Source organism: Talpa europaea, assembly GCF_964194135.1.
Source record: "Talpa europaea genome assembly, chromosome: 13".
In the NCBI taxonomy this organism is placed as follows: Eukaryota; Metazoa; Chordata; class Mammalia; order Eulipotyphla; family Talpidae; genus Talpa; species Talpa europaea.
Window position 1 is genome coordinate 2927769 of NC_140080.1, and position 26874 is coordinate 2954642.

The 26874-nt window shown below is 41.3% G+C and overlaps 1 protein-coding gene across 1 annotated transcript in view; it reads left to right on the forward strand.

Moving 5' to 3' along the window:
- Positions 1-26874, forward strand: part of ARHGEF38 (Rho guanine nucleotide exchange factor 38) — a gene marked incomplete at both ends in the record, with an annotated part of 83420 nt that overhangs the window by 26270 nt on the left and 30276 nt on the right. The window contains 2 exons of the mRNA XM_084251781.1: positions 15710-15833; positions 25666-25813. Of these exons, the coding sequence (XP_084107907.1) occupies positions 15710-15833; positions 25666-25813 (272 nt within the window). The remainder of the gene's footprint in view (positions 1-15709; positions 15834-25665; positions 25814-26874) is intronic.

The window sequence follows — 26874 nt, forward strand, 5'->3', positions numbered from 1 at the left end:
AAGTGGCAAATTCCAGACTATCTGGAAATTTGTTTTTAATTTTGAAGACTAGGATTAACAATCATGGTCATGATAAAAATCTGCTCTCTAGTTTTATTGCTGTTATATAAAAATATTTCAGATGTGTTTTCTTGCATTTAATGCAAACTAGCTACATCAGATATAGCCTGGTTAACCACCGCTCATTTACATGCTTATTAAATATTGATCTCCATGCACCTAGCCTCACTGTCCACCAAGGTCATCCTGGATGGTGCTGCCTTATCATTACTCCCAGTCTTTGAAACATGGAGAGCCTCACCCATTGTCGCCACATCTTTTCTCTTTCCCTAATTCTAACATCAGTTGTAGGTGATTCCAATATTCATGCAAATGATGTGTGCAACCTTTAAGCCTCTCACTTCTTGGACCTATGTACCTCCTGCCATCTTCCCTCCACCTCCTCTCAGCCTCTCTCTCCAGATCTTCATGAGCTCTGTCATGACCAATAACTTTTCCCCTTCAAATCACAAGTTCAAGCTCACCCCTACGTCCTGGTTTTCATCCAACTCCCACTTTCTATTCAGGTATTGTCACTGTTAACATACCCACCACCAAAACATCCATAGTCTACACCACAGCCCACTATGTGCTCCCACTTTGATGTACCAGGCCCTCCAAATGACTGACCTCACCACCTTTTTTGCTACGCAAGCCTATACCTCATTTAGTTTCTGTCAACCACCCCTTACAGATAGCTTTAGTGTCTTTTTTCTCTTATTTTTTCCACTTACTCCCATGAAAAAATCTACTGGAAGTCCCCTTTTTTGCCTATGTCACACCTTTATCCCAATGCCCCATTATCCCTGAAACAATATTTAAAATTCAAGACCATTTTCAAATAGACAGAATAATGTCTCTTAAGGGACCCTTTCACATCTTTTTCTCCTCACATCTCGAACATGCTCCTTTTTCTTCCTACCTTCAGCTAATGTCCTTTTCATCATTTAATTGCAAGTACAGATACAATAAGATGATGCACATATTCCCAACACCAAATCTGCCAACCTACATCATGGAGCTAAGGACTCCTGACTCTAAAGCAGTGGGCTCTCCCGGCAGCACAGATGCCAGTTCACCAGCATCCTTTCCCACAGCACTGGCTTTACCCTCCCTATTGGCCCCTGCTTATCACATTATCTGCACTTGCAAAACACAAACAAAACAAACAAACCATCTTTGACCCTACAAGAATTCCCTATACTTAGTCTTTCTCCTAATCTTTCCCTTTTAAAGTAAGAGTGAAATATTAAATGTGTATAAGCATGTGTGACTAAAATAAGTCTCAAAACAAGTAAAATTTAACAAAAGTCTGTCCCTGCAAGGAGTTAATGATGAATATAAAAAAGGCTAAAGATATAAGAAAATGACTTCCTTTGAATTAATAGTTCCATTTTTTATTAAGCAGTGTGAGAAACTGATTCAGTATGAAAACATGGTCAGTTGCACTACTGGTAAGTCACCCTGGCCCCTCAGATATAAATGCTGTTGTGGGCCTGAATTTCTCTCTGCACCATTTGTTTTTTTTTGTTTGTTTGTTTGTTTTGTATTTATTTTGTACTTTTTATGTAGCTCTTAAAAGCATTTCTCAGAGTTGGTGTTTCAGACCATGTAAATGAAAACATTTCCATGCCAGTGGCATGTACTTTATTTGGCACATTTAACCAGTGCTCTCAATGCTATGAACCAGTTCTCACAATTCTTATTTCCTTGGTTATTCTATTCAGATTGCTTAGAGCTTGTTGATTTTTCACACCTGGTCCTTCTCTGTTTGGCTATCTCCGCACACTCTTTCTTCTCAGGAATTCAGTTTCAGTCTAGTCATCTATTTGTCCTCTCTACTAATGTTGAAATAGCAATTATTTTAATGTTTTTCAGAGTTCTCATGTCAGATTCACCCTTTCCCCCAGTTCTTGATGCTTCTAACCTTTGCTTAAGTAAATAAAAGCTCAGAAACTCATGTGACTGGTAAACCCTGACATAAGTGTTGAGGTAGTTAGTGGCAGTCACCAGTTCATTAACTTCACCACTTTTTCAGTATTCATTAGCTTTTTCATGTCCTCCAAAGTATTTAAATACCAGTGCCTGCACATATGCCACCTGTTATCAGCTAATGTCAAATTTATGAACTCATACACATGGTTTCATGTAACAATCTGCAAACCAGGCTTAGCTAAACCTGAAGGCACCAGAAGGAAATATTTCACATGGACAGGCTGCATTTGGCTACGACCTTAGGAAATCATGTGAGACTTGCCTTTCTGTCTAAATCTTTTCTCTTGTGGAGATGTACTTGCTGCATCGTATGGCCTCCACAGCTTATCTCTATGCATCCAAGCCAAAGTTTTTCAGTCCTAGAAGAAATAAATCAGTTTATGTAAGTGAAATTTGGAAGAAGGAAGAGAAAACCGAGAAAAGCATTGGGCTTATCTGAGTGAACTTGCAAGCAGGTATCAATGAGCAGGTGACAGTCTAGACCCAGCTCTTGACTGATAACTGTTCTGTGACAATTGTGGCTTTTCTGTGAACAAACCCTCACCTAACTAAAAGCAGGGTTCAGATTCAGCAATTACATCTGCTGTAATAGCAGCACTAAGAGAGGTTTTGTAAAGCAGGTCAAAGTTACCCACAACACTCAGTGTTGAAACATTTAGTGGGAAAACGGGTTCCAGTTATTTACTATCCAAACAGGGCAATAGGACTATTTTTGGCAGCAGGTCAAAATAAATTGAACTAAGCAAACATTGGTAAAGGGACTTATGTGTAAGGACTAAAAAGCAATTGGGGAAAAAAGTAGCTAGAAGAAATTAAATATATGTTGTTTCTAATTTTTCATTTCTAAAATCTACATCATATGAAAGTATTAAGGATTTCAAGGAGATGATAGCATCTTATAGTGGCCCAATTTCCTTTTGCAGAAAGGCAAATATCATTACTAGCCTTTTTTTTAGCCTTTCAAGAATATTCCATGTGTAAGTATAGACACATATAAGTTTCAATATACATTTGATAAATTTTATTTATGTAGTAAGAAAGATATGTGTTTACATTTTAACTTGCTCTTATTTGGACTCACCATGCATTTGTGAAATTTCGTGTTTTCTTAAAAACACAAAAATATAGGTTTATAGTCACAAGAGGTCAATTGAACTCTGTTAAATCTGGATACCTTACATTGCCACAACTGTGCTGAAATTTTCCTAAGAAAAATATCTATAGTAGCAAACATTCACCTAAGGCTCTACTACTTATTAGAACGATACAGTAGAAATAGTTTGGCTTATTGTCTGGGCATACTCAAATATCCTGAAGTATTTTATGAATTTGGAATTATGAGGGAGGGGGCAACGTGGGGAGGAAGGAAGCACAACGAACCATGGTGGCGGGGTATGGGTGACTGGGTACACTATGATGGCGATAGCTGATGGGGGTACCCCAATATTACCTCAGTTGAAAATAACTATAAAAAATACTTTAGAACATAATAGTTTAAAAAATGAAGGAATGAACATATAAACATATATGCAAAAAACCACAAGAAACTGGCCTCATACCATAAACACCACGATGGGGCCTTTTCCCTGTATAGAATAGTCACACGGCGTAGGCCGCATGCCCGCTGTCCCAGAGCGGAGACCGCAAAATACGCCCAAAAGGCAAAGAAACCCTCAGCGAGCACTTATTTTTAGGGTCCTCCAAAGAACCTACCAACTCCAAGCAGGGAAGCCCTGACATCACAGCCGCGCCCAGCACGAGGGAGCACGCGCCGCCTGTGGCAAGCGGCCTGCGGAACGCGCGTCGCTCCTCACGCTCCCACGCCGCTGCCGCAAACCCACGCCACGCTGTCGTAAAAGCGCACGTAAAGGACGCCTGCTCGCCCAGGCTGTCGTAAACGCGAGTGGCGCGGGCTGCCTGTGGGACAGCGAGGACGCCTGCCTGTAACCCCAGGTGTCGTGTAAAGGGGAGCAGCGCCCTCACAGAGGACCCCAGATCTGTGGAGAGCGTAGGTGCCGCTCCCTGGAAGCGGAGCCCCGGGACACCCCTGCCCACGTGCTGCGCCGTGGGGGCCTGTGGTTCTGTGGGACAACGGCCTGGGCTTCCCGCTGACCTCTCCCTCACGACGGGCGCTTCCTGGCCCTGTTCTAGGCCACTAGGGTGGGAGCGGACCCGGCCCCAGGCCCTGCTTCAGCCCCAGGAAAGCCTAAGCACGGTGTCAGCACACGGAGAGGCGCCCAAAGCAGCTCAGAGAGGGTGGGGGGGCGGGGGGCAGGGCCTGCGATGCCTCATCCCTAGGAGAGTGTCCAGATACTGCCACACCATGAATAACCACATGCGACAAAAAGATGGCCCAGGGTCCCTGGAAGCGCAGCCTTGGTTACGCCACTGAGTCAGGTGAAAGCCTTTTCTAGCTCTTTGGAATTCTCTGTTTTAAAAGGCGTTTAAAAAAAAGGAGTTAAATATTATTTTCCATGACTGGGAGCTTTGGATGCCCGCCCCCTCCCCTGAGGCGGGTTCCTAGAGCCGTTTACTGTCCTGACAAGGGGACAGCCGTGTCCTGGGAACCTCTCCGCTTCCACTCGCGGCCTCCCTTCCCAGCCGCAAGTGGCATCCCAGGTGCTTGTCTTGACCCCTCAGGCTGGGTGCTGCCCACCCAGTGCCAGCCTGACTGTGTCGCTGGGTGGAGGCTCTCTCCGGAGAAACAGCACAGGGAGGTATGACTGCGCCTCTCGGATTTAGCTCTGCTTCCTGGAGGTGCAGCCTGAGATTACCCTCTGTCTGTGCGAACCCCTTCCCGCCCTCCTCCCCAGCTCAGCTCTCAGGCTCACTTCTCCACACTTGCTACTCTCGCTGGGCAAAAGACAGAATTCCAGTTATGAGAGTTCCCTGAAATACTGGCTAAAAGAACCAAGACAAAAATATTTTGACTAGTAATTATCAAAATTTCGTAGTTTTCATGTATATTTAGAAGACAGAATTAGACTTCTCCAAGCTATTTACTAAAACTTTGCCTACTAAAGAAAAGGAAAAAACAGTAGGTGAGAAAATATCTTTTGTCATGGTTTTTTAAGCATCACAAGGAAGTACTTTTGTCCAAATTGTCTTTTCTGGCTGTCACCTTTACTAAAAGACTGTACTGTTTGCCAAAATAATAGCCACTCATTTTTGCTTAAAAGGCATAGCAGTTTTTTCCCCTCATGCTTTTTACTATCACCCAGTTACTCTTTCTTTTTTAAATACTGTTAGTTTAGAGCAGTTTTTTATTCACAGCACAGTTGAGATGATTTCCTGTATACTCCAAGCCCTAACTTTGCCTATTCTCAACATCCCCCTGTAGACAGTTACATTTGCTACAACAGGTGAACCAACATGGAGGCATCATTATCACCCAAATGTCATAATTTAAATTGAGGTTCACCTTTGATGTTGTACTTTTTTGTGTGTTTTCACAAATGTATAGACATCAAGCTATCATTATGGAGTTATGTATTTTCACTAAAAGGTCCATCGTGCACCACCTATTCATCCCTTCTACTCTCTACTCCAACCTCTGGCAACCACTGAACTTTTTATTGTCTCCATAGTTTTGCCTTTTCCAGAATGTCACATAGTTGGATTCATAAAGTAGATAATCTCAGATTGGTTTCTTTTGCATAGTAATATGCTTTTTTTAAGTTTCCTCCATGTCTTTTCATGGTTTGATAGCTCATTCCTGTCAGTGCTGAATAATTTTCCTTTGTCTGGATGACCATTTTATCCACTCACCTACTGAAGGACGTTATGGTTGCTTCCAAGTTTTGGCAGTTATGAAATGTGTTGTAGACATGTGGGCACAGGCTTTGGTGTGGATGTAGTTGTCATTCATTTAAGTAAAACGAAGGAACATGGTTGCTTGGTCCTGGTTTGGTTTTTAAGAAGCTGTCAAGCTGTCTTCCAAAGTGGCTGTTCCCACCAGCAATGAGCGTTCCTGTTGCTTCACATCCTCGTTAGCATTTAGTGTTGTCAGTGTTCTGGAGTTTGGCCATTCTAGTAGATGGAGTGGTATCTCAGCATTGTCTTAGTTTGCATTTCCCTGTGACATCTGATTTGGAGCATCTTTTCATATGCTCATTTGCCATCTGTTCATCTTTGGTGAGGTATCTGTTAGAGTCTTTGGTCTATTTGTTAATAAAGGTTTGTTTTCTTACTGTTGAGTTTTAATTAAGAGTTCTTTATATATTTGGGTAACATTTATCAGATTTGTCTTTGGCAAATACTGTGTCCCACTCTGTGGCTTATCTTTTCTTCAGTTTTTTATTTCAGTGAAATCCTAGATGCACACAAGGTAGATGATTACATGAGTCAATTAATTAATTGTAGGCCTCTTGGTGTCTATACAGACGTGAGCCACATCCCCTGCCATCAAAGGAAAAAGAACCCTTAGTAAGAGATGACGAGACTCAGCTATGAAAAGATCACTGACCATGCAGAGAGATAGTTAATAAGTGCAGTTGCAGGTCAGAGAAGGGACAGATCACTACCAAATAGATTAACCAGGCCACATTTCATGAAGCATGTGCTATTTTAGTTGAATATGCAAATTACAAGATTAAATGTTTGTCAAGTGTCTAAGGCTTGCAATGCCCTTTGCCCAGCTCTGCAGGGAAATCAAGGAAATTCATGTCATAGCCCTGCCCTACAAGAGTTTATAATCTGGTCAAGAAAATAACTCATAAACACATAAAAAGTCAAATAACAGTCAAAGGAATCATGACAGAAGGAGCGTTTGATTAGTTATGCTAAATGGTTATGCTAATTTGTTATCCAGCAAACAATTGCTTTACACATTAGCAGGCGAAGGCATTAGTTTTCCTCACTTGTTGACAGCATCTGCCAGAGAAACCTCCATTTTCTGTCTCTCAGAATACCTCCTACTCATGGGTACCCCTACTGCCCCAGCCCTCCCTCTAGCTCTCCCTTGCTAGCTAGTTCTTACTTCTAAACAGAAAAGTTGGGTAGGGCTTGTCTGCAGCCCTCTTCTCTCTCATCCTGACTTCTAATGCCTTCTACAACACTGATGGGTGACAAAAGTTTTAACTCCCGGTTTAGAATTTTTCCTGGAGTCTAGCTTTGCTTACATCCACCTCTTCATATCTCTACGTGCATCTGTCTACAAGGCATCCCAACTTTCTCATGTGCAAAGTCATGCTGACTTCCCTTTAAGAGCTGCTCTCCTTTCTTTCTTACCTCTGTGAAAGGCAACTCCATTCTTCTTTTGCTTGGGCAAAAACCCCAGAATCATTCTTGATGTTCTCTCTGAAATCCCATATTGGGTTGATCAGCAAATTCTTTTAGTTCAGCCTTCACAACATATCCAAAATCTTATTACCTCTATTGTGTCCGCTCTGATTGAAGACCACGTAACTATCCACCTAGAAAAAAAGGGGGAGAATTAATGGAATTCCTCACTGAATATATATTGACATATATGTGTGTGTATGTGTGTGTGTGTTGTGTGTATTCATCTCTATAATCTACTTATCTATCTAGATCTATATATCTAGATCTATATATCTATAACCAAGCAACATAGAATATGGAGAATATTACCTTGATTCTTTAGGCTGATTTACAGGTACTATGCTATGGTAGTGAAATCTTTGCATCAGAGAACAGTCTCAATCTGCTTTTTCTTTGCTCCTTGTGTACATAATAAGTTTAAGAGCCATGCTCCCTAAATTGGTAACACTGAGGTTGCTTTTAGAAGATCTTCAGAATGCCAAAATATAGAGCATCTCAGTACACACCAAATGATAAAAGAAAGAGAGAGACAGGGTGACAGATGAAAGGAAGGAGGGAAGGAGAGAGGGAGGGAGGAAGGAAGAAAGGAAAGAGGGAGGGAGGGAGGGAGAAAAAGAGGCACGAAGGAAGCTAGCTTCAAAGGCCATCTTAGTGATCCAGTTGCGTGACAGCTTTTGCCAATCTGACCATGGGCCTGTCCTCATGATGACAAGATTACGGCGGTTCTGCCATGTATGGATCAAGAACGAATGTGATTAGAATTGCTGAAATGAGTGTACAATGCCTGACCCACTGTCTGAATCACCACACGTACACAAAACCATAGGACCCGTCTCCTTCCACCTTGTCTCAAGCAGCCAAATCACTCCCCTCTTCTACTCAAAACCCTCTAACTGCTTCTTACTTCACTCTTCACTGATGAACACCTACTGTTCTGTGATGACCTCTCAGCCCCTCTGGGAGCTGCCACCCTCTCTCTGACCTCACGTATTTCTAGAGCTGACCTCCTCATGATGCTTGGACCAGCCAGGTCTGAGCATTTCTTCCTAATTTCTAAGTAGGAAAATGTAGCCAACCTGAAGACCACCTCTCGCTCTACCAGGCCACTTCTTTCCTGCAGTCCCTTGTGTTGGGGGAAGAGAAACCAAAGCAGGGATCCTTGATGAGGTGCTGACTTTTTATCCAGGGATATGGAGATAAGCTCTTTCCTTTCCTATTCCTACACAGAGTTCAGAAAGGACTTGTCAATCCCCTTCCTCTCTCAGCAACCTGAGACCTACCTGAATTGGACCAACTTTTGTCTGACTTTTATTCACTCACTGGCTCTGCCCTTTCCCTTTCTCACACAAAGATTTTGGTCCTGGAACCTCACCCTCTGCAAAGGGATTGCCTCTGTGCTCCGAGACCAGCCTGTCCATGCCCACGGGTCCCTGCTGGGGGTGTTTCTGGCACTAGCTTCAGGGAACTGAGGCCTTAGCTTCAGGACTAGTGAAAAGGCTTGCTCTCTGGCTCTGCTACCCATTCAGCTTGTAGTTTGACTCAGTGAGCCAGCTCTGAATCTAGTTTCACAGCAGGAGATTTCACACATACAAATCAGTCGTTTTAAGAAACCTGATGAAATAATGACTGGTTTACCCTGCAGAGCTTTGTAACAGAGAAGCCAAGTGTCTGAGCAAATGCCATAGTAATTAGATAATTATCCCAGCCTGCCTGCCCGGTGGCTGTCAAGGCCTTCTGCCAACATCCTCTTTTTCCACTTGCTCCAATTTCTGTCTCACAAGCATCCCCTTTTCAGTTCCCATTAAAATATAAAATAAGACCTGACTTTTCCCTCTCAGAATGTCCATAGAGGATCCTCATTGGGTTTCCAACTCTTACAGTTTTCTTAAAGTACATTTTCAGCTCTCTTCCGTTCTCCTCTTACTTGCTACACTTTAAGTATCTTTCACTTTTATGTTTTGACATTCATAGTGGAGCAACCTGTCACCAGGCCTCACCATAACACTGAGCTTGGTTCTGCCTAATATGAGGGTTAGAAGGGACGGAATCATGGGCACTCATGGTGGATTTGTCCTCAGGAATTCCAGCACCTGATGATTACAATAATGCAAATCTAGGTTAAAACTAGATCCACTGCAAGCCACACCAAATAGAAACAGTCAAGTCTCTTCTAGAGACAGTTTCCAGAGAAGCATGTGGGTGGTGGCAACTGCCATGGCCCTCAAAAGCAATGCTATTTACTTTCTTCCTTTCTCTCATTGTTGTGTGTATTATATAGAGATATCTGGAACTCCAAAGTCATGGATTTCAATTACTTAGAAGACTAAGAGTATATTTCTAAATTGAGGTCAGGACAATTATACCCAGTGGTATTTAATCCATTGGCTATTAGAAGGGAAAAAAGTGTTGCTAATTACTGCTAACATTTGCCAGGGCTTTAAAGAGACCTTAGTAATATTGACATCTTTAATTTAGCCACTATACTTACAGAAATTATTATAATGAAATAATCATAGGGGTGAACAAAGTTTTAAGAGGGGAAGTATTTTTTTTAAAGATTTATTTATTTATACAAGAACTGGGGTACAGGCCAGAGACGCAGGAGGGTGAGAGAATTCACCAGAGACAGAATGGAAAGCAGAAAACAGGCAGATAGACCAAAAACACTGCTGAAGGGAGCAGTGGACAAGACAGGAGAGATCTGCTGCACCATGTGGGTATCTCCCTGGCCAGCTGGGACTTGAACCCGCGCTTCAAAGGCTGCGGACAGCTTCCCAGCACTGCACTCAACTTGCTGTACCACCGGGGAGGCCCCAGGAGAAGTATTTCTAAGAGTGAAGGCAGCAATTTATATACATTTCAGTATGACAGAGTAGATGGCAATATTTCCACATAATATTGGCATTAAGAATGATGCAATTGAAGAAAATTAATCATATGAAGCTGTTTATGTTTTGCTAAGTTAAAAAAGTGAAAACATTATGGAAGGGCATGCATATGTTGTACAGATGTGTGCAGAGAAAAACAACATGGGAGGGCGTATCTCAAAATGTCAGTGGTTATTGCTCTACTGTATAGTCATAGGTGCTTGTATTTTCCCTCTTTTGCTTATCTGCCCATCTTTATTTTTCTGCAGTGAACATAAACTACCTTTGAGATAATAGCTTAATTTATTTGAAAGAGGAGTTTGCTTCTAGACTTCTTCTCAGTGTTCCATTTAAAGATGCTAGTGTTTGGATGCCTACCCGATGCCTAAGGATATTTGCTTTTCCTCCCTGTGGTGTAGGCTGAGCACCCAGGGATGGGAGCAGAAAACAGTAAACAATAGTTTCCCAAGCGTAGGCTGAGCAGGAGGATTGGCCTATGCCAGCAGATTTTCCAGGTATACAAATGGTTGGACTGGGCACAACAATCTGTCTTTGCAGATAAGATTAAGTAGAAAAATTATAAAAAATCCATTAATAAGATATTTTAAATAGCCAAATTAGGTAAAAATTAGGTAATTTTGATTTTTCTCTATAAGCCATTTTTGATCTCTGCATACTTGTTATTCTGAATCCCAGAAGGTGATTGCAAGGAACAGTTATTTATAGCTCCCACAGGATAAATAGGTCACTTAAAGTGTAGTGATTTAGTTCAAATCGTCAGGCTTTTATTGACTAAGTAGGCATGACCCCAGCATGGCATTAGATAAAGTGGGGCATTCGAATAACTCAGAGAGACAAATGTCCTAGAAGAACTCATAGATCTGACATAGAGACAGATACAATGATAAATATCCTGGGTGCAGGTACTGGACTTTAGTACAAGCAGGGAGTAATGCAAAGCAAAAGTCATGGCCACGAAAGAGATTGAGTGTTTTGTTTTAACCCAGGGAGCTGTTACACCCAGTGGTATCCTAGAGGAAGTGACATTTTGAATAGAAATAAAAGTGTTAGTCCCCTATTAACTATAGGTAACAAAATTCAAACTTTTTAAAATAAAAACACAAAATGCTGCCTTCTGTAATTAGCCTGTCTTACTGTTTTAGGCAGGGCTAGATATAGGAGCTAATATGATGACAGGCTTAGCTTCCCTCTCTGTTGACTTATCACAGCCAAACTCTCCCCACAGATGGGTGCTGAAAACAGAAACTCCTGTACTTAGAGCCTACAGCCTTCCAACAACCACTGATTAAAAATCAGTAAAGATTCTCATTGACTGTGCTTGGAAACTGCCCATCCTGGGCCAGTCACAGTGGCCAGCTTGGTCAGTGCTGTCATTTGGGGGAGGGGTCAGAGTGGGGCACCATAACTGACAGTTCCAGCAGGTCTAGTAGAGCCAGAGCTGCTGTGCTATCCACAGCTACAGAAAGAGCAGAGAAATGGGCCAACTGATGGACAGACCATATCATAACCACAATCCATTTCAAATGGGTTGAATGTTGTAAAGGGATATGAAGGCAAAGCATTTGTGAGCTTGGACTAGCAGAAAAATGCACAAAAGCTTTGAAAACAGTAAATGTCAGGTGCTCCTGGGTACAAAGTAATTCTACACCAATGATTACAGTCTCTGAAGTCATATCATTCTATAGGTATGTTTTCCTTACACATTCATACCTGGGGACTTTTGCAATATATGCAAGTATAAATCCAGTAATGTTTCAAATGTTACAGGAACTTGCTATTTGGAATATATTCTATAGGGAATACATCTGTAATGCAAAGGATTAAATTGACAACAGAAACATCGGATTTTAAGTTTTCTGTTTTGTTCATTTGAATTATATATTCATTTTGCTTAGAATAATGCATACTTAGCCTAATTTTTTAAAAAAATGTATTTTTATCCATTTAAAATACAGGTCTACTTAAGATCATAGAACATTGCCTGTTTCTGGTAAATGATTAATAAATGTATATAAATGGTTCTTCGAATTTATATAAATAGCCATAAAATCATCTATATTTACTAGTTTTAAAAGCCTATTTGGACCAGACATTTGTTTGTTCCCTGCAGAGCAGCAACTGAATGTGAATTCATTTTATAATTCATGGAATCCCCATGGGCTCATGGTGATACGTGATTGAAACCAGGCCAATTGATGTCTTAATCCTTACTGTCCTTCAGAAAGAAATGGAATTAAAACATGTATTTTTGTTATTTTGTATTTGTTGCATTGAATTAAAGTTATACATAGAATATAGAATTAATTCCTTGCTAAATGAATTTAAAATTTAAATTAAACAGATATGCAGGATTCTGACCTTGAGATGTAAATCATTGAAGTGAAAAACTCAGAAACCAACCAGGAATCCAAATGCGATGGCAGAGTATTCTAGTATTAGTATTTACCGTAATGGACTAAGGCCTAGAACTAAAAGATCAATTTCCAGTCCCTACTTTATCCTGAAGGTCATAATTTTTACTTTTTTCATTTTACATCAGTTTCCCTATCATAAGATGGATTCCTATTATAAAGCTAAGATGGAATGATATGTGAAATAGTAAATATGAAGTACTTTCAGCTCCTCAGAATAAAGTTTCCACAACACACTGATATGACAGTGGGGTATACTCTGACTTAAAACTGATCTGTTATAAAGCAAGTAAATGAGGGATGAAATTTTATATCCTTTAGAAGACTTCGTTTCAAAATGTGATTTTTAAGAAGCATACAGCTAGCAGATTTAAAATAAATGAATCGGCAAAAATTTGAGTCATACACAACTTGAAAAGTTATTTTACACTATACAAAGTTAAATCTGTGATTTAATTAACACTCAGTGCCTACATAGAATATTAAAAATTCTTTAAATATGGAAATCAAAAGTCTTGGGCCTCCCTGGTGGCACAGGAGGTTGAGCACAGCGCTATGAAGCTGTCCACAGCCTCTGCAGCGTGCTTTCGATCCCAGCCAATGAGATACCCACATGGTGCAGCAGACCTCTCCTGTCTGGCCCACTTCTCCCCTCAGCAGTGTATTTCAGCCAATCTGCTTGTTTTGTTCCCCGCTTTGTCTCTGTTGAATCCTCTCACCCTCCCACACATCTGGCCTGTACCCGGCTTTTGTATGCATGAATAAATAAATGTTAAAAAAAAAAAGGGCAACTCAAAAATCTTGAGCTGTAGACTTCAGGCAAAAAATAAAAAGTCACATGTGCCCCATCTAAGTTCAGTAAGTGCTAGTGAAGGGACATTTTGTGAGATACTGAATTAGTGACTCTAAAAGTTAATAAGGGGCCTCCCTGGTGGCGCAGCTGGTTGAGCACAGTGTTGGTGAGGCTGTCCACAGCCTCTGCAGCGTGGGTTCAATTCCCAGCCAGCTAGGGAGATACCCACATGGCACAGAGGACCTCTCCTGCCTCGCCTGCTGCTCCCCTCAGCAGTGTATTTCAGTCAGTCTGCCTGTTCTTCTCCCTCCTCTGTCTCTGGTGATTTCTCTCACCCTCCCACATCTCTGACCTGTACCACAGTTCTTGTATAAATAAATATTTAAAAAAAAAAGTTAACAAGGATTGCAATATCATAGTGTATTAAAGAGATATCTGTCTTTCCAGTATATGTAAAACATATCTACCTTTCTAGAATATGTAAAACATAGAATATGTGAAAGAAGTCATATGCTCCTGTATTGGAGTAAACCCACTACATACCAGTACATTGACTTATGTCAGGAATGAGCCTGGGAGTTAGCTTCAGGATTAGACTGGTGATCAAAAAAGATGAGGAATTTCCCAAGATGCTTGAACAAACTGTGTGCAGCAAGACCATATTTGAGAGCTGAAACATCGTCAGTCAGTGTTAAACAAAGTGCAACATAAATTAATGCTCCTGTGTTTAATGACAGGCTATCTTTATCAAAATAATAACCATGCCCAGGATGGAGAACAAAAGGTGAATCAGTGTTGCAAGGAGATGGGATACAAAGATGAGCCTCCTTCTTGCCACCTAAATAGACTTTGTCACCTAGAGGAATGGATACTGAGAGCTTGAGGAACAAGTTACCGTGTTTTCATCTCCAAATTCTTGCATATCCACTGCTTCTCCATTCTTTGTTCCTAATTTTCCTTAATTTCTCGGACCCTTTTTCTCTTTCTTAGCTGAACTCCTTGTGGGGTCCTTTAATTTGCTTTCCTGGCTTTAGACTAGCAATTTTGCTTTCTACCTATGATGTTCCCTTAAGACTTGATCATTAATGATGGCTACTCACCTATAATGCCACATACAGTAAGCTATAGATAAAGGTACCTACTCCTTGTACCCATGGCAGCCATTGGTGTGTATACTAATCTAATCATCCCCCAACTAGACACTAGTTATGAAAGACGATGTGACTTAAACTCCAAAGAAAGATTTTGAGTGAGACCCAGCAAAAGTGAGGACAGGAATCTCACTGCATTCTACTTAGATAACTCAGGGTAGCTGGCCATCCCTCTTAATCTCCCAGTCCCTGTGACAGTGTTTGGCTTAGTATAATTCTTGTTATATATAGAAGGTGCTCAGAAAATATTTAATGAAAGGGTGGATGAATGAATGAATTATTAGAAGCACCAGCTACAAGATCTAGGAATAATTGCACTGGTTTTTGAGGGTATGCATGAAGTTACAAAATATGATGAGTCTGTAATTAGCAGAACATGTTTGGTGAAGATTTTCATTCGTATTTCTTTTAAGAAATAAAGCAGGAAGCAACTCAGCACATCTACTTGTCATTGCTTTTAGAACATCTGTGGTTTTGGAAGAACTTTGAAAATAGGACTTGCCTAGAGTAACTTCTGACTCATGCTATATAAGCAGGGAAGTGCCAGCACTGGTCCACACCATCTTAGAAGGCATCACAAGAGCGCCCACTTGGCTGCCCGCATCCTCCCACCTGGTCCTTACAGGACAGTATAGATGTGTACTCAACTCATTAAAACTTAGCCAAAACAAAGGACTAGAGGTAACAGATGTTCCATCCGATTTCTGCTGAGAAAAATTGCACATTTGAAAGGGTGCCTCCCTGGTGGCGCAGGGGTTAAGACTCAGCTCTAATAAGCTATCACCAGCCACTGCAGCATAAGTTTGATCCCAAGCCAGGGAGCTGACCCACCTGTCCTCTCTCCCCACTGCTCCCCTCACCAGTGTATTTCAGTCGATCTGCCTGCTCTGCTCCCCACTCCGTCTCTGGTGAATCCTCTCACCCCTCACACCTCTCGCCTATACCCCAGTTCTTGATGCAGGAATAAATAAAAAATAAATCAATAAAAAAATTTGCACATTTGGTCTAGAAATCCCAAAGAAGAATGTTTACAGGAAGACTGGATAGAGGCAGCCTGGGGTGGCCTATAAAATGCATGTTGTTGAGTGGCAGAAAGTGTCTGAAACAAGGCTTCTCTCCATTGCTGGCTCACTGTTTGTGTTTCTTCAGATCGATGGGCTGGACATGGATAGCTTGTTTAGCAACATTGAATCCGTGCATCAGATCTCAGCCAAGCTGCTGGCATCACTGGAAGCGGCTACCACAGATGTGGAACCAGCCCTGCAAGTCATTGGTATGTTTATTCTCTGCTCCAGTTCTATAGCACAACAGGAAATAATATTTCAATAACCTCCTTTGCTTGGGTTTGATGTCTCTGACTCATCAAGCTTCCCAGGAGATGTATAAATGCTAAACCATCTTCCTTCAGGCTCATTGTAATTACACAAACTCTGTATTTATTTTCAAATGGGTTTCTATCCATTTTCTGAAATCCCACAGTAGCACTAAGTACACCATTTGCTTTTTAATTTTCAATCTTTTCAACCTCTCTGCCTTCCAGATGTTCTCTCATTTTGTTTTATGGCTACCACTTACTTGATCCTTAAAGAATTAAATATTTAAAGACTTTAATAGCTTTAGTGACTTGAGTCCAAATGGCTTGCAGATCTTATGTCTATGAATTGATTGATTTCTGAATTGTCCATTATTTTCAATGAAGAGTTTATATGATTTATAAAACACACAAGTTCTACTCTATCTGCCCTTTTTGTTTTTTCTACATCATTTGCTTTCTAAATAAGTTTTTCCTCTCAGACTGTATGGGTTATTTTCTTACACTGGTAAGATTTTTTTTGGGGGGGAAAAGTACAGTTGTGTTACTGAGCCAAATTTTTATTCTTTCCTTTCAAAGTTAGTGACATGTTGTGAATTCATGAAGGCAGTCACCACATCTAGGATATCATATACATAGTGCCACATAGGTTAAGAATTCTCAAAAAAAAGTTTCATCATTTTTTTTCTATTTACTCATAATATGGACTAAATGGTACTTACCAGACTATTAACACAGAAAGACAGCAAGAGTCCTTTTCATGTGCCGTCCATGACAAAATAACCCACAAAATAACCACCATTACCCATTTGATGGGGATCCTGTCTTGGGGACACACAATTAGACACAAACACACACCACCTTCTGTCTTAATTCATTGTCCCTATTTGCTAATGAAAACCAGAGTTGTACAAATGGCATGAACTGACCTTCTTAAGCATTTATGGGCCATCTAATGTTTAGTAAGCAAGACCAGTGTTGTCCAAAGGTTAAAGAAACCACCTGGCTGTTTGTGGTGTTTCACAGACCTCAAGGCCAGCAGGCTCAAAGAGATTTCTCTTTCAGACAAGTTTAAATCCAATCAATCACTGCTGTGATTAAAAGTTCCTCTTGTGAGTGGAGTGTTTGTGTCTCTCCCCTAACTCAAAGGTTGAGGCTCTCTCAATATGATGATGGAAGTAAGCCCTTTGGAAGGTAATTTAGCTTTAGATGATCACCTCTGGGCAAGAGCAACTAGCAACGCTGACTACTTCCTGCTCTGTTGGCTGGGGCATATTTGAGACTCAAACCCTGCTGTCCCCTGGGTAGACTGCGAGCTGTGTCCTGGCTCACGCTGAGGGCTCACATCATAACCTGGGAGCCATGAAACCACCAGGAGATTAAAGATTAATGGGGAGATTAAAGATCAAATGTCAGTGAACTGTGCACAGGAAGCAAAGGCTCACAGTCGTGCTAGAGTATGTGGACACTATTGCTACAGCAGCTGGGTTGTTTATAGTCTGATATAAATCTATCTATAACTTTTCCATTATTTGGTTATGCTTATTTTATTTTGCAATAAACCCTTTCAGAAGCAAGGGGTTAGTGTAAGCACGTTTAATAAAAATTGAATATTGATTTTCTGTTTCTCAAGAAAGTTGATGATGAATATATGGCAGAAAATAACCACCACTCACCGCAGTGCTGTCATTGGCATAAGGCAGTGGAAAGCAGAAATATGCTGAAGGAGCAGCTAATTTTTTAAAAGACTGTCTTCGAAGTATGTGATTTAACTCATGCAGCTGCGGGAAGTGTGTTTACATATCACTTCAGGCAGCAGGACTTCATTTAGGTCCAGTGACAGTTATCCTAAATTAATTTCACTACTTTTAAATTCTGAGCTTCCCTCGGCTGATGAGAAATGTAAAGCAGTGGCTGGTGGTGAGGTGACAGCATTAGCAGAGGGCTTTACTGACAGATACACTCTGACAATTTTATGTCAGTGTGAGCAGATGAGTCTAACAGAGAGTCAATTAATTTCAATAACGATTCAAAAAATGTTAATCCAATTCATGAATCAAAGAAAACTTTTTGGAAGTTTATTTTGTCCAAAGTAGATTTTTCTGACTTCTTTGTAAATAAGACTGCAATTTAAAAATTATACTATTACATATTTTGGTAGAACATAGCATTATGTTAAGTAATGCTTTTACTGAAAAGTGAGATATCTGTGAAGCAGAAGTGCCCTTAGAATTGATTTAGTGCCTGTGTAATAATGGCGTTTTACTAATTGAAATGGTGAATGTAGTAAAAGTTCACACATGGCTATATATATACATAAAGTTAGAGTCAGCTATATATAGAATTTGGAGAATAAAGTTGATGCTAATTGAAAAACTAATCATGAAAGTATGTACTTGCCTTGCTTCTGATCGCTAACCAGCTTTTAGAAATGGCATTTTATTCCTAGTCAGTTGGACATCTTCAATTGAAGTCTTCAGCAGAGGGAAAAACTATCTTCAACTTTTTAATCTGCAATTTCAGTTATTGAGGATAAAGCCTGCAAGTGGAGGGGTGGGGGGTGACACTGAAATTCATCCCTACCAAAACAAAGATTTAGGTAAAAATTGTAAACAATGAGAGTTTATGCAGTAGAAAATACTTCATTTTAAAATTCTGTAATTATACTTTGGAAAATTTATGGACGGAAGTTTTTGATGGAGCTCCTATTTAATAAGACAAATAATTGTGTTCTGTAATCAGATTTTCCAATGTTCATTTGGAAAAATATTTGAAAATCATAAGTAGAAGCAATTTGGCGAGTTTTCTTTTGTTTAAAATAAAAAATGGAATGTGAAGATGGCAAAACAGTATTGAGCTGAAAATACTTCAGCTCAAATATTTATACATATCTCTGTATATATAATCAGAATTTTAGTATCTTCCATTAAGCAGAATTTTTTGAATGTATTAGATGACTCTGTGCTTATATTTTCCCAGTAAAAATATTATAGTTTACATCTTCAAGGCAAAATAATGTTAGTATTGGACTATAACCCATAGAATAAAATAAATTATCAAGTCCATAGTGATATGAATAAATGAGATAAGGCAAAGTTCTTCCTTTCAGCAGATGTCAGTGAATAAATATAAAAGGAAAGAGGAAAATAGAAAATTGCCATTCAGAAGCACTGCAGTTGTAATGACTGCAGGAAAACCCCACTTGTGGGAGGGGGAGTTGGTGGGTGCAACTACCTTTGGTAGTTCCCAAGTGTCTTCTGAATCACTGATAACCACAAAGGAAGACATCACCCTTAAGTGAGAAACCAGGCAGTGGTCAAGTGATCCAATAATAGTAAGAAATGATGCCCATTCACACCTTGAACCTTGTGATGTAGCAATCTGCGGGGATAGGACACGTCTGTCCAAAATATGTGTAATTATATCCAAACCTGAGAAAACATTAGACATTGGTGGACAGACTCAAATGAGGAACACTCAACAAAATGACTGGCCAATGCTCTTCTTAAATGTTGAGGTCATGAAAAATAAGGCAACACTTAAAAGGAACTTTTAAAGACCACAGAGGACTAAGGAGGATCCACCTATAATTGCAAGTGGGAGCCTAGATAGACTTCTAGAACAGTAAGAGAACGTTTGTGTTCAGACACCAGTAAGGTGTGTAGTTTAGGTGACACTACTGCACTGACTTCATTTCCCCTGGCTATCCCATGCTTCTGTAAGATGTATACCTTGGGCAAGCTGGGTGAGGGATAATTGGAAACTGCAGGTATATTTTCAACTTTTGTAAGTATGAAATTAGTTCATGATTTGGAAATTTAAAAATATTATAATTTACAGAGAAGCTTCAATTGATAATGTTCCCAATGTCAAATTTACTAATTGTATATTTCAATTTTGAGGAAAAATTTATGAAAAAGACTAAAACAGTAAGGCTGTATTTGAAGAAGGAGTTGGGAGTCATATTTAAGTTTCCTGACTTCTATACCTCGTCTAGTTTTGTGACTTATTCTGACCAATAGAATGTGGCACAATGATCCACTGTGACCTCCACTCTCTGCTCAGGGAAAGGGAAGACTCAAAATACCAGGTCATTCCAGTCCACGGTCCAGGCCTTGGGTGGGAGAGTAGGGCTCTCCATGGCTAGCTGGCCTCTGCCCACTGACGGCAAACCATGACAAGCCCATCAACATGCATGGAGACAAACCTCCCCACTGAGCCCTGCTCATGCTGACGTAACCTGGTCTTAAGCCCTGAAGTTTGGGAGTGTTTTTTTGTTGTTGTTTTTTCTCTGCAGCAACAGCTGATGAATACAGGTTTGCAGAGAAGCGATTAATCAATTCAATCCAGATGATGAGGGAAAATTTGATTTGGAAGGTGGCTTTTGAGCGTGCCCTTGAAGGATTTAGAAAGGTGTAGCTTGGAGCAAAAGCCTTTCTAAATGACAGATGGCATGGTGCCTCAAGGCTGGAGAGTGTGGGAAGTTCTTCCTAAGGACAACAATTTTACATGGCTAGAGAATCGTAGGACCATGCACAGTAGCATCGATAGACTTGACTGGCAATTTCCATCACTAAATCTTCCACCAAAGTGGAGTTTACCTTTCATAAGATAAACTCACCTGAGGTTACAATTCCAAAGTGATATTAGCAGAGAATGAAAAGCACAGGTGTCCCATTTCTCTGTCTTTATGTGACACGAATAAGAAGTCATGATTCACAGTGCTAATGCCAAAGGGGAAGTGTTCCTGATACTTAGATAAAGCAGGAGAGGAATTTTGCTCAATAATAACAGTGTGGTTTGGGGGAGGTTCAAGTTTAAGCACAGAGGTTTACATTTGTAGGTCTGAGTGCTCTGGGGAATGATCTGGACTATCTTGACTTAAGTAGGCTGTCTAGATAGGAAGTGGGTTCTGAATCTTTAGAAATTTAGCTCTTGTTTTCACTTAAATGGAGGCTTATTCTATAATGAGACATTAGTGAGTAAGGGTGAGAGTGCAGAGTTTAAATATCAGGTTGGCTCATCTGATTCTAGATGCATGATCTTGGCCAAGTTACAAAATCTTATTGAAACCTAGCAATCCAAATCTAGGGCTCTCCCTCTTAACTGCTGTGACTTCCTGGTTTTGTAATTTAGGTAGTTCTTGGGTTATTATGGAAGTCTTTCCATTTTTTTCCCTTTTTTTTTTTTTTTTTTAATTTTTACAAGTGCTGGGGTATAGGCTAGATGCACTGGAGGGTGAGAGGATTCACCAGAGACAGAGCGGGGAACAGAACAGGCAGACTGGCTGAAATACACTGCTGAGGGGAGCAGCAGGCTAGACTGGAGAGGTCTGCTGCGCCATGTGGGACTCTCGCCTGCCAGCCGGGATCAAACCAGCACTGCAAACGCTGCAAAGAGCTTCACAGTGTGGTGCTCAACCGCCTGCACCACCAGGGAGGCCCTGTTTTCCCTTTTCTAGTCTCACTAATTCCTTCTCCAATTGCCATCTTTAATATGACTAATCTTTCTGAAACACACTGCTGAGGTGACTGGGTCTTCTCTGAGAAGACTTCTCTGTCTGTTCCGACTTCTTGGTGATATATCCAGGTCCTTCAAAATCTGGCCCCTGCTGCCAGTACCATCTCTTGGGGGTCTTCCCTGCAGCTCTGGACCCACCGTATTCCCTGGGTGTGTCTGTGTATTCACCCTCTTAGCTCTTTCCAGGGCAGGCCATTGTGTGAGTAGCTTCTAGGCCCTTAAGAACACCTCAGTTTCGCCTCTGCACTTCATAGCTCTGTCGTCCTACTGTTCACAGAGTGTAGTACCTTGGAGCTTGCCCTTCTCACTCCCTTAGCAACATATGGAAGATTCTAGAAGGAAGTGTTCTTTCAATCTACAATACCTGCCAAAGTGCTAGATGAAAACTGGTCACTCATTAAGCAGAATTCCTAAATGTCATTACATTATTGCCGAAATAGGAGGAAGAGTAGAATATAGCTACTTCATTTCTTTTCATGTCATTTTCCTAAACAAGGGCTCAGACAAGAAGATCTCTTAAATAGATTTGGTTTTACCTGATTTAAGTACCCACAGGGGAAAAAAAACTTCTTGGAGTAGGGTCAGAATTACACAGAGGCCACACATGTTGTTTGGTGTGGCCCAGCCTGGGGTTTGGGAGTACCGACGAGGAGCATTTGCAATAATGAATGCAGCAGTTTTCAAATTAGGAGTACTGATAGCTAGACATAAAACAGGTTCGATGTGTTTGGAAGCTGTTTGTAGAGGAGATCACTGAGGGAAAACGAGGATGCCTTTTTCCTCCTCCTTTGCATGGCGATTGCTTTTGGTGAAGCCAGTGCAGAAATTCTTGGATGGTAGAAATTTTAAAAAGAAGCACACAAAAGTTATGTTTATTTTATAGGATTCTAGCACCTTTGTGACAGGCAGCCGGAGGTAAAATTACCTCCACTGGTCTGGGCTCAGTCCCTCCTGCACTGCTCATCATCCCTTCAAACCCACATGCATTAGACAGAGCAGCTGTCCTTCATCATCCAAGAAATGCAGCCCAGAGTTATGTTACCGTGGAAACAGAATCACTTTCTCCTGCAAGACACATCGCTTCATCTGCGCTATTATGAAGCAGAATACATTGGTGGGGCTGGGAGGGAACTGGAACATTCTCCCATCCCTGTTGTGCTTGGTCTTTGGGTGCATAAATGACTTCAATTGGAGTGCTTAAGTAGCTTTTGACTTTAATAATTATCATTAGCACCCTACAGAATTTTACTTGGAAAAGAATAAAAATCATTTGATTCTGCAGTTAAAGGGAGAGCGATAAATTCTTTCCAACAAGACCATTTCTATTCAAGAAAATAAATATAAGGGAATTTATAATTAATAGTTTGTGGTAAAATAAATGCCTTTGTCATTTGTGTTTGGCATTTCTGTTTGATCCTACTATGAATTCATCAGACTGTGCTTACCTCTGCCTCATGATAGCCCAGAGCTGTCTCTCCCTTTAGCTACTTTCTGGTGAACACACTTGTTTACACTTCCGTCTTGTCTTGGACCCTGTGTGTCCACAGAGCCAGGCGCTCTCTCCCATGAGGACCTTCCTTCCCTCACTGGCCAGAGCCCTTGCTCCCGCTGGCTGCCTGGCACTGTGACTGGGAGGCTGCCTCATCTTATGCTCATGTCTTAGTCGCTGTCCTGTTTTATTCTCTTCTGGCGACCCCTCTATCCCTTACTGTTTGTGTGGCCAGACTCACACTGGTAGAAGTCACCAGCTCAGGGAAATCCCAGAACCAAAACAAGATTTCTTCCTCCTTTCAGTTCCAAGGATGCTGGCAGTCATGGCTTTCCTTAAAGATCGAAAATAAAGAAAATACAATTAAAAAGCAAACCACACACAGTATAAATACAATCACAGGGAAACCCCATGCAATGAAAAGGCAAGGAGAAAGTCATGTATTGCTGGATGTAAATTAGAAAAGAATGTGATCATGTAAAAGTACTGGTGGTCTCATTCTGAAGAGAGTAGTCTCCATAAGAGACGGTGACATTTTACTGAGCAGCTAGTGCCAGACATTTTTAACATCCATTTAATTCTCAGTCATCTTGAGATGTACTGTTATTTCCACTTCACAAATTTTTTTAAAAAGGTGATTCCCAAAGTCACCATGCTAATCCTCAAGGACAGTGATTTCTGATTCTGGGTGTGGAGTTCTTCCAGTTGTATCTTCTTGCACCGTGTTCAGCAAAGCTAAGGGGAGAATGAGGCCTCTCCCTGTCGCCGGTTGTGGGCCCACTGTCAAACCACATCACCAGCTCTAAAGAAAAGAATCTATTTAATGCGTGGTCACCTGACTGGCGGCCAGGCTTAGTAGGTCTCCCGAGGATGGAACCGTGGGCAGTGCTGATGAGGTTGAGGAGCAAATATGGGAAATGCAGGTGGGTGGAGTCTAGAGTCTGATGGGTGACTTTCTACTGAATCGTGGTGTCACTGGAGTTTGGGTCCAGAACTGCCACAGACTAAATACCCTCTGAAAGTGGTACTTGGGTATCTTAGGTTGTCTACCATGGCATTTTGGGTCCAAGCATTGAAAGGTCACCTCAAGGACAGTGGATACTCTTCTGGGCCTACACTCTGAAATACAACTTGTCAGCTTATGTAAACTGGGTTTTTGTTCTCATTTAAAATAGGTAGGGCCTCCCCTGGTGGCGCAGCAGTTGAGCACTGGGCTGCGAAGCTTCCCGCAGCCTCTGCAGCTCCAGTTCGATCCCTGGCCACTGGTGAGGGTCCCACATAGAGCGCAGACCTCTCCTGCTGCGCCCGCTGCTCCCCTCAGCTGTGTGTTTCATCACTCTGCCTGTTCTGTTCCCCACTCTGGCTCTGGTGAATTCTCTCACCCTCCCACACTTCGGACTGTACCCAGTGCTTGTATAAATAAATAAATAAATCTTTAAAAATAAATAAATAAATAAATAAAATAGGTAGAGGCAGTTTTGTCCTGTTTTTTTCTTTCTTGCAAGCCCACTGGCTATTGTTATGATAGAACAAGCAGAAAATTGACCACCACCATTCCACCACCTCCTGACAGGAGCTTGGGAAAACCATTTATTTGTTTAAACTTATTTACTCATCCTTAACTTAATATCAGTAAAAAACCTCTTAACTCTGCATATAGAAGGAGTTAAGTAGTCGTTTGCAAGACCTGTTGAAGATACAAAGGTGCCTCTGTTTCTGTAGAAGGAGGGGCTGCCATGGGTCCACATCAGCAGCTTCATGTCACTCCTAATCAGCTCAGCCCCAGATCATTAGCGATACCAAACTTGCAGTGTTTTGGAAAGCAGACATCATATCTCTCCTGTGTCTCCCCAGTCACCTAATCGCAGTGCTGGGTTGGGTAGTGGACGCTTAAAGCATGTCATAAAGTGATGGAGTGAGTGATTACATCAAACCTTCATCCAGGGCCCTCAGTTATAGACCCAATTTTATCATAATAGTGTAATGCTTTTACAATTAGCCCACATTACTTTTTGAAGCGACAGTCATAACCCTGATTAATGATGCCATCCAATTGATATTTTAACAGGAATGCTAGCCGATTCTTTATATTATCACATGTGGAAAGCATGTTATTTCTCTAATTCTGTTGCTTTCCTTTCAGAGAACCTCTAGAAATGGGAGTGGAATAAAAACCAGTAAAACAATTTACCTTGTCCCGTCCATACCTTTAAGAAATTATCAGCTGCTATGGTTTCAAGTATTTGATGTGTATGTCCTGTTCATAAAACTTTATGCACATTACCTCTTTTCATTTTACAATGATCCTGTGGAATTGGATCTTTCCCCCATGTTCCTAGTTGAGGAAACAGGTTCAGGGACTTGTCCAAGTTATGGCATGTCCAGGTTGGTAGCATAGCCGGGTCCAAGCCCCCACAGGCCGACTGTAGCCAGGGCCTGCCGCCAGCCGAGGAGACAGTCACCTCTGAGAAAGCCAGCTTTCCTGTGCTGCTCTCTGTTAATCTCTTCATCCTTTGGGCTATCAAAGAAAGGAAGGAGCAAGGAAAAAAGATGGAGATGGGATGGAAAAGAAAAGGGGGAGAAGTCACCTGCTCTCTGCCCTCTCTACAATAACCTTGGGTAAGGGGCCAACCTCACTTTTTCTCCCTCTAACTTTTAGGAGGTCCTCTGGGATTCAAACCCCCATCCAATTTTTAATGCTACTCACACTGTCAGATTACAAGCTTGTGAAATACCAGCAGGGTCTCACCTGATGTCATTTTCCTTTTGTTTTGCATTTATCAGGGGAAGTCTTCTTGAAGATGAAAGGGCCACTGGAAGACATTTATAAAATCTACTGCTATCACCACGACGAAGCCCACGGTGTGCTGGAGTCCTATGAAAAGGAAGAAGAACTGAAGCAGCATTTGAGCCACTGTATCCAGTCCTTAAAGTAAGGCCTTTTCAAATGATGGTTGAGCACACTCCCAGCTGCCTGGCAGGGAACATTTTAACTGGGGGCAGATGAAAGGCCTCACATAAATCCTGTGTTTGATGAGGCTTGCTGGGAGCTCCACTTTGCGTTCTCTTTATGAAAAGCTGACATGCCAGAAACCCTGATTGACTTTTTTTTTTCCTTTACCTGCGAGGAGGACTAAAAATAACACGGGAGAAAATTCAGGGCTCTGCAGAGCTAGAATAGTGCAATATCAAAAAATGAAATGGGGAAGAAAAGCCCCTCCTTAAGGTGATTGTGCTTGCTGCTCCCACAAAGCTCAAGCAATCTGTGAGGCCGCATAGGGCCCCTGACCCGCATAGGGCTGCAGTGGAACGTCTCAGAGTCGGGAAGCCCTCTGCTCCTCTACTCACTGTGGGTAGAGGGGGTGCTGGTGAAGACAAGGCAGACCTGGGGAAGTTGGTCTCAGGGGCAGTATGCCTACCTTCTTGGCTGGGAAGGGCTGTGCTACATAATAGACTTTTTTTTTAATCTAGAAGAAATGTCTATTCACTATAAAAGTCCAAATCCAGAAGAAAGCAGGCATAATATCAAAACCCTTTCTGTTCCACCATGTAGTCATAACTGCAGTTTACATTTTCATCTGATCTTATATATGTACATAAATATGAGTGTGTGGTGGGATGATTCTCTATTTTATTGAGGTAACCTTGGTTTACGTTGGTGTTTGTATTTTCTAAGTATAGAATTGACCCCTTCCAGGGCTGTTACCCCAGTGTTCCCCGCCAAAGCACCCATAGTCTACCATTAAAGTCCACTGTGCTCCCTCCCCATTGTGTGCTCGCCCCACTTTTCCCCTCCCCCTACGAATATCTCAGTTTTAGAATCTGCTTTCAAGGGTTAATCTTTGAATTTGGCTTTATCTGAGACTTTGGTTTCTCTGTATTTCATATACAATCAACACCATCTGGTAGTTGTCTTTCTCCTTCTCACTTATTTAGCTTAGTGTTATCTCCTCCAGCTCCATCCTTTTGCTGCAAATGACATGAGTTTATCTT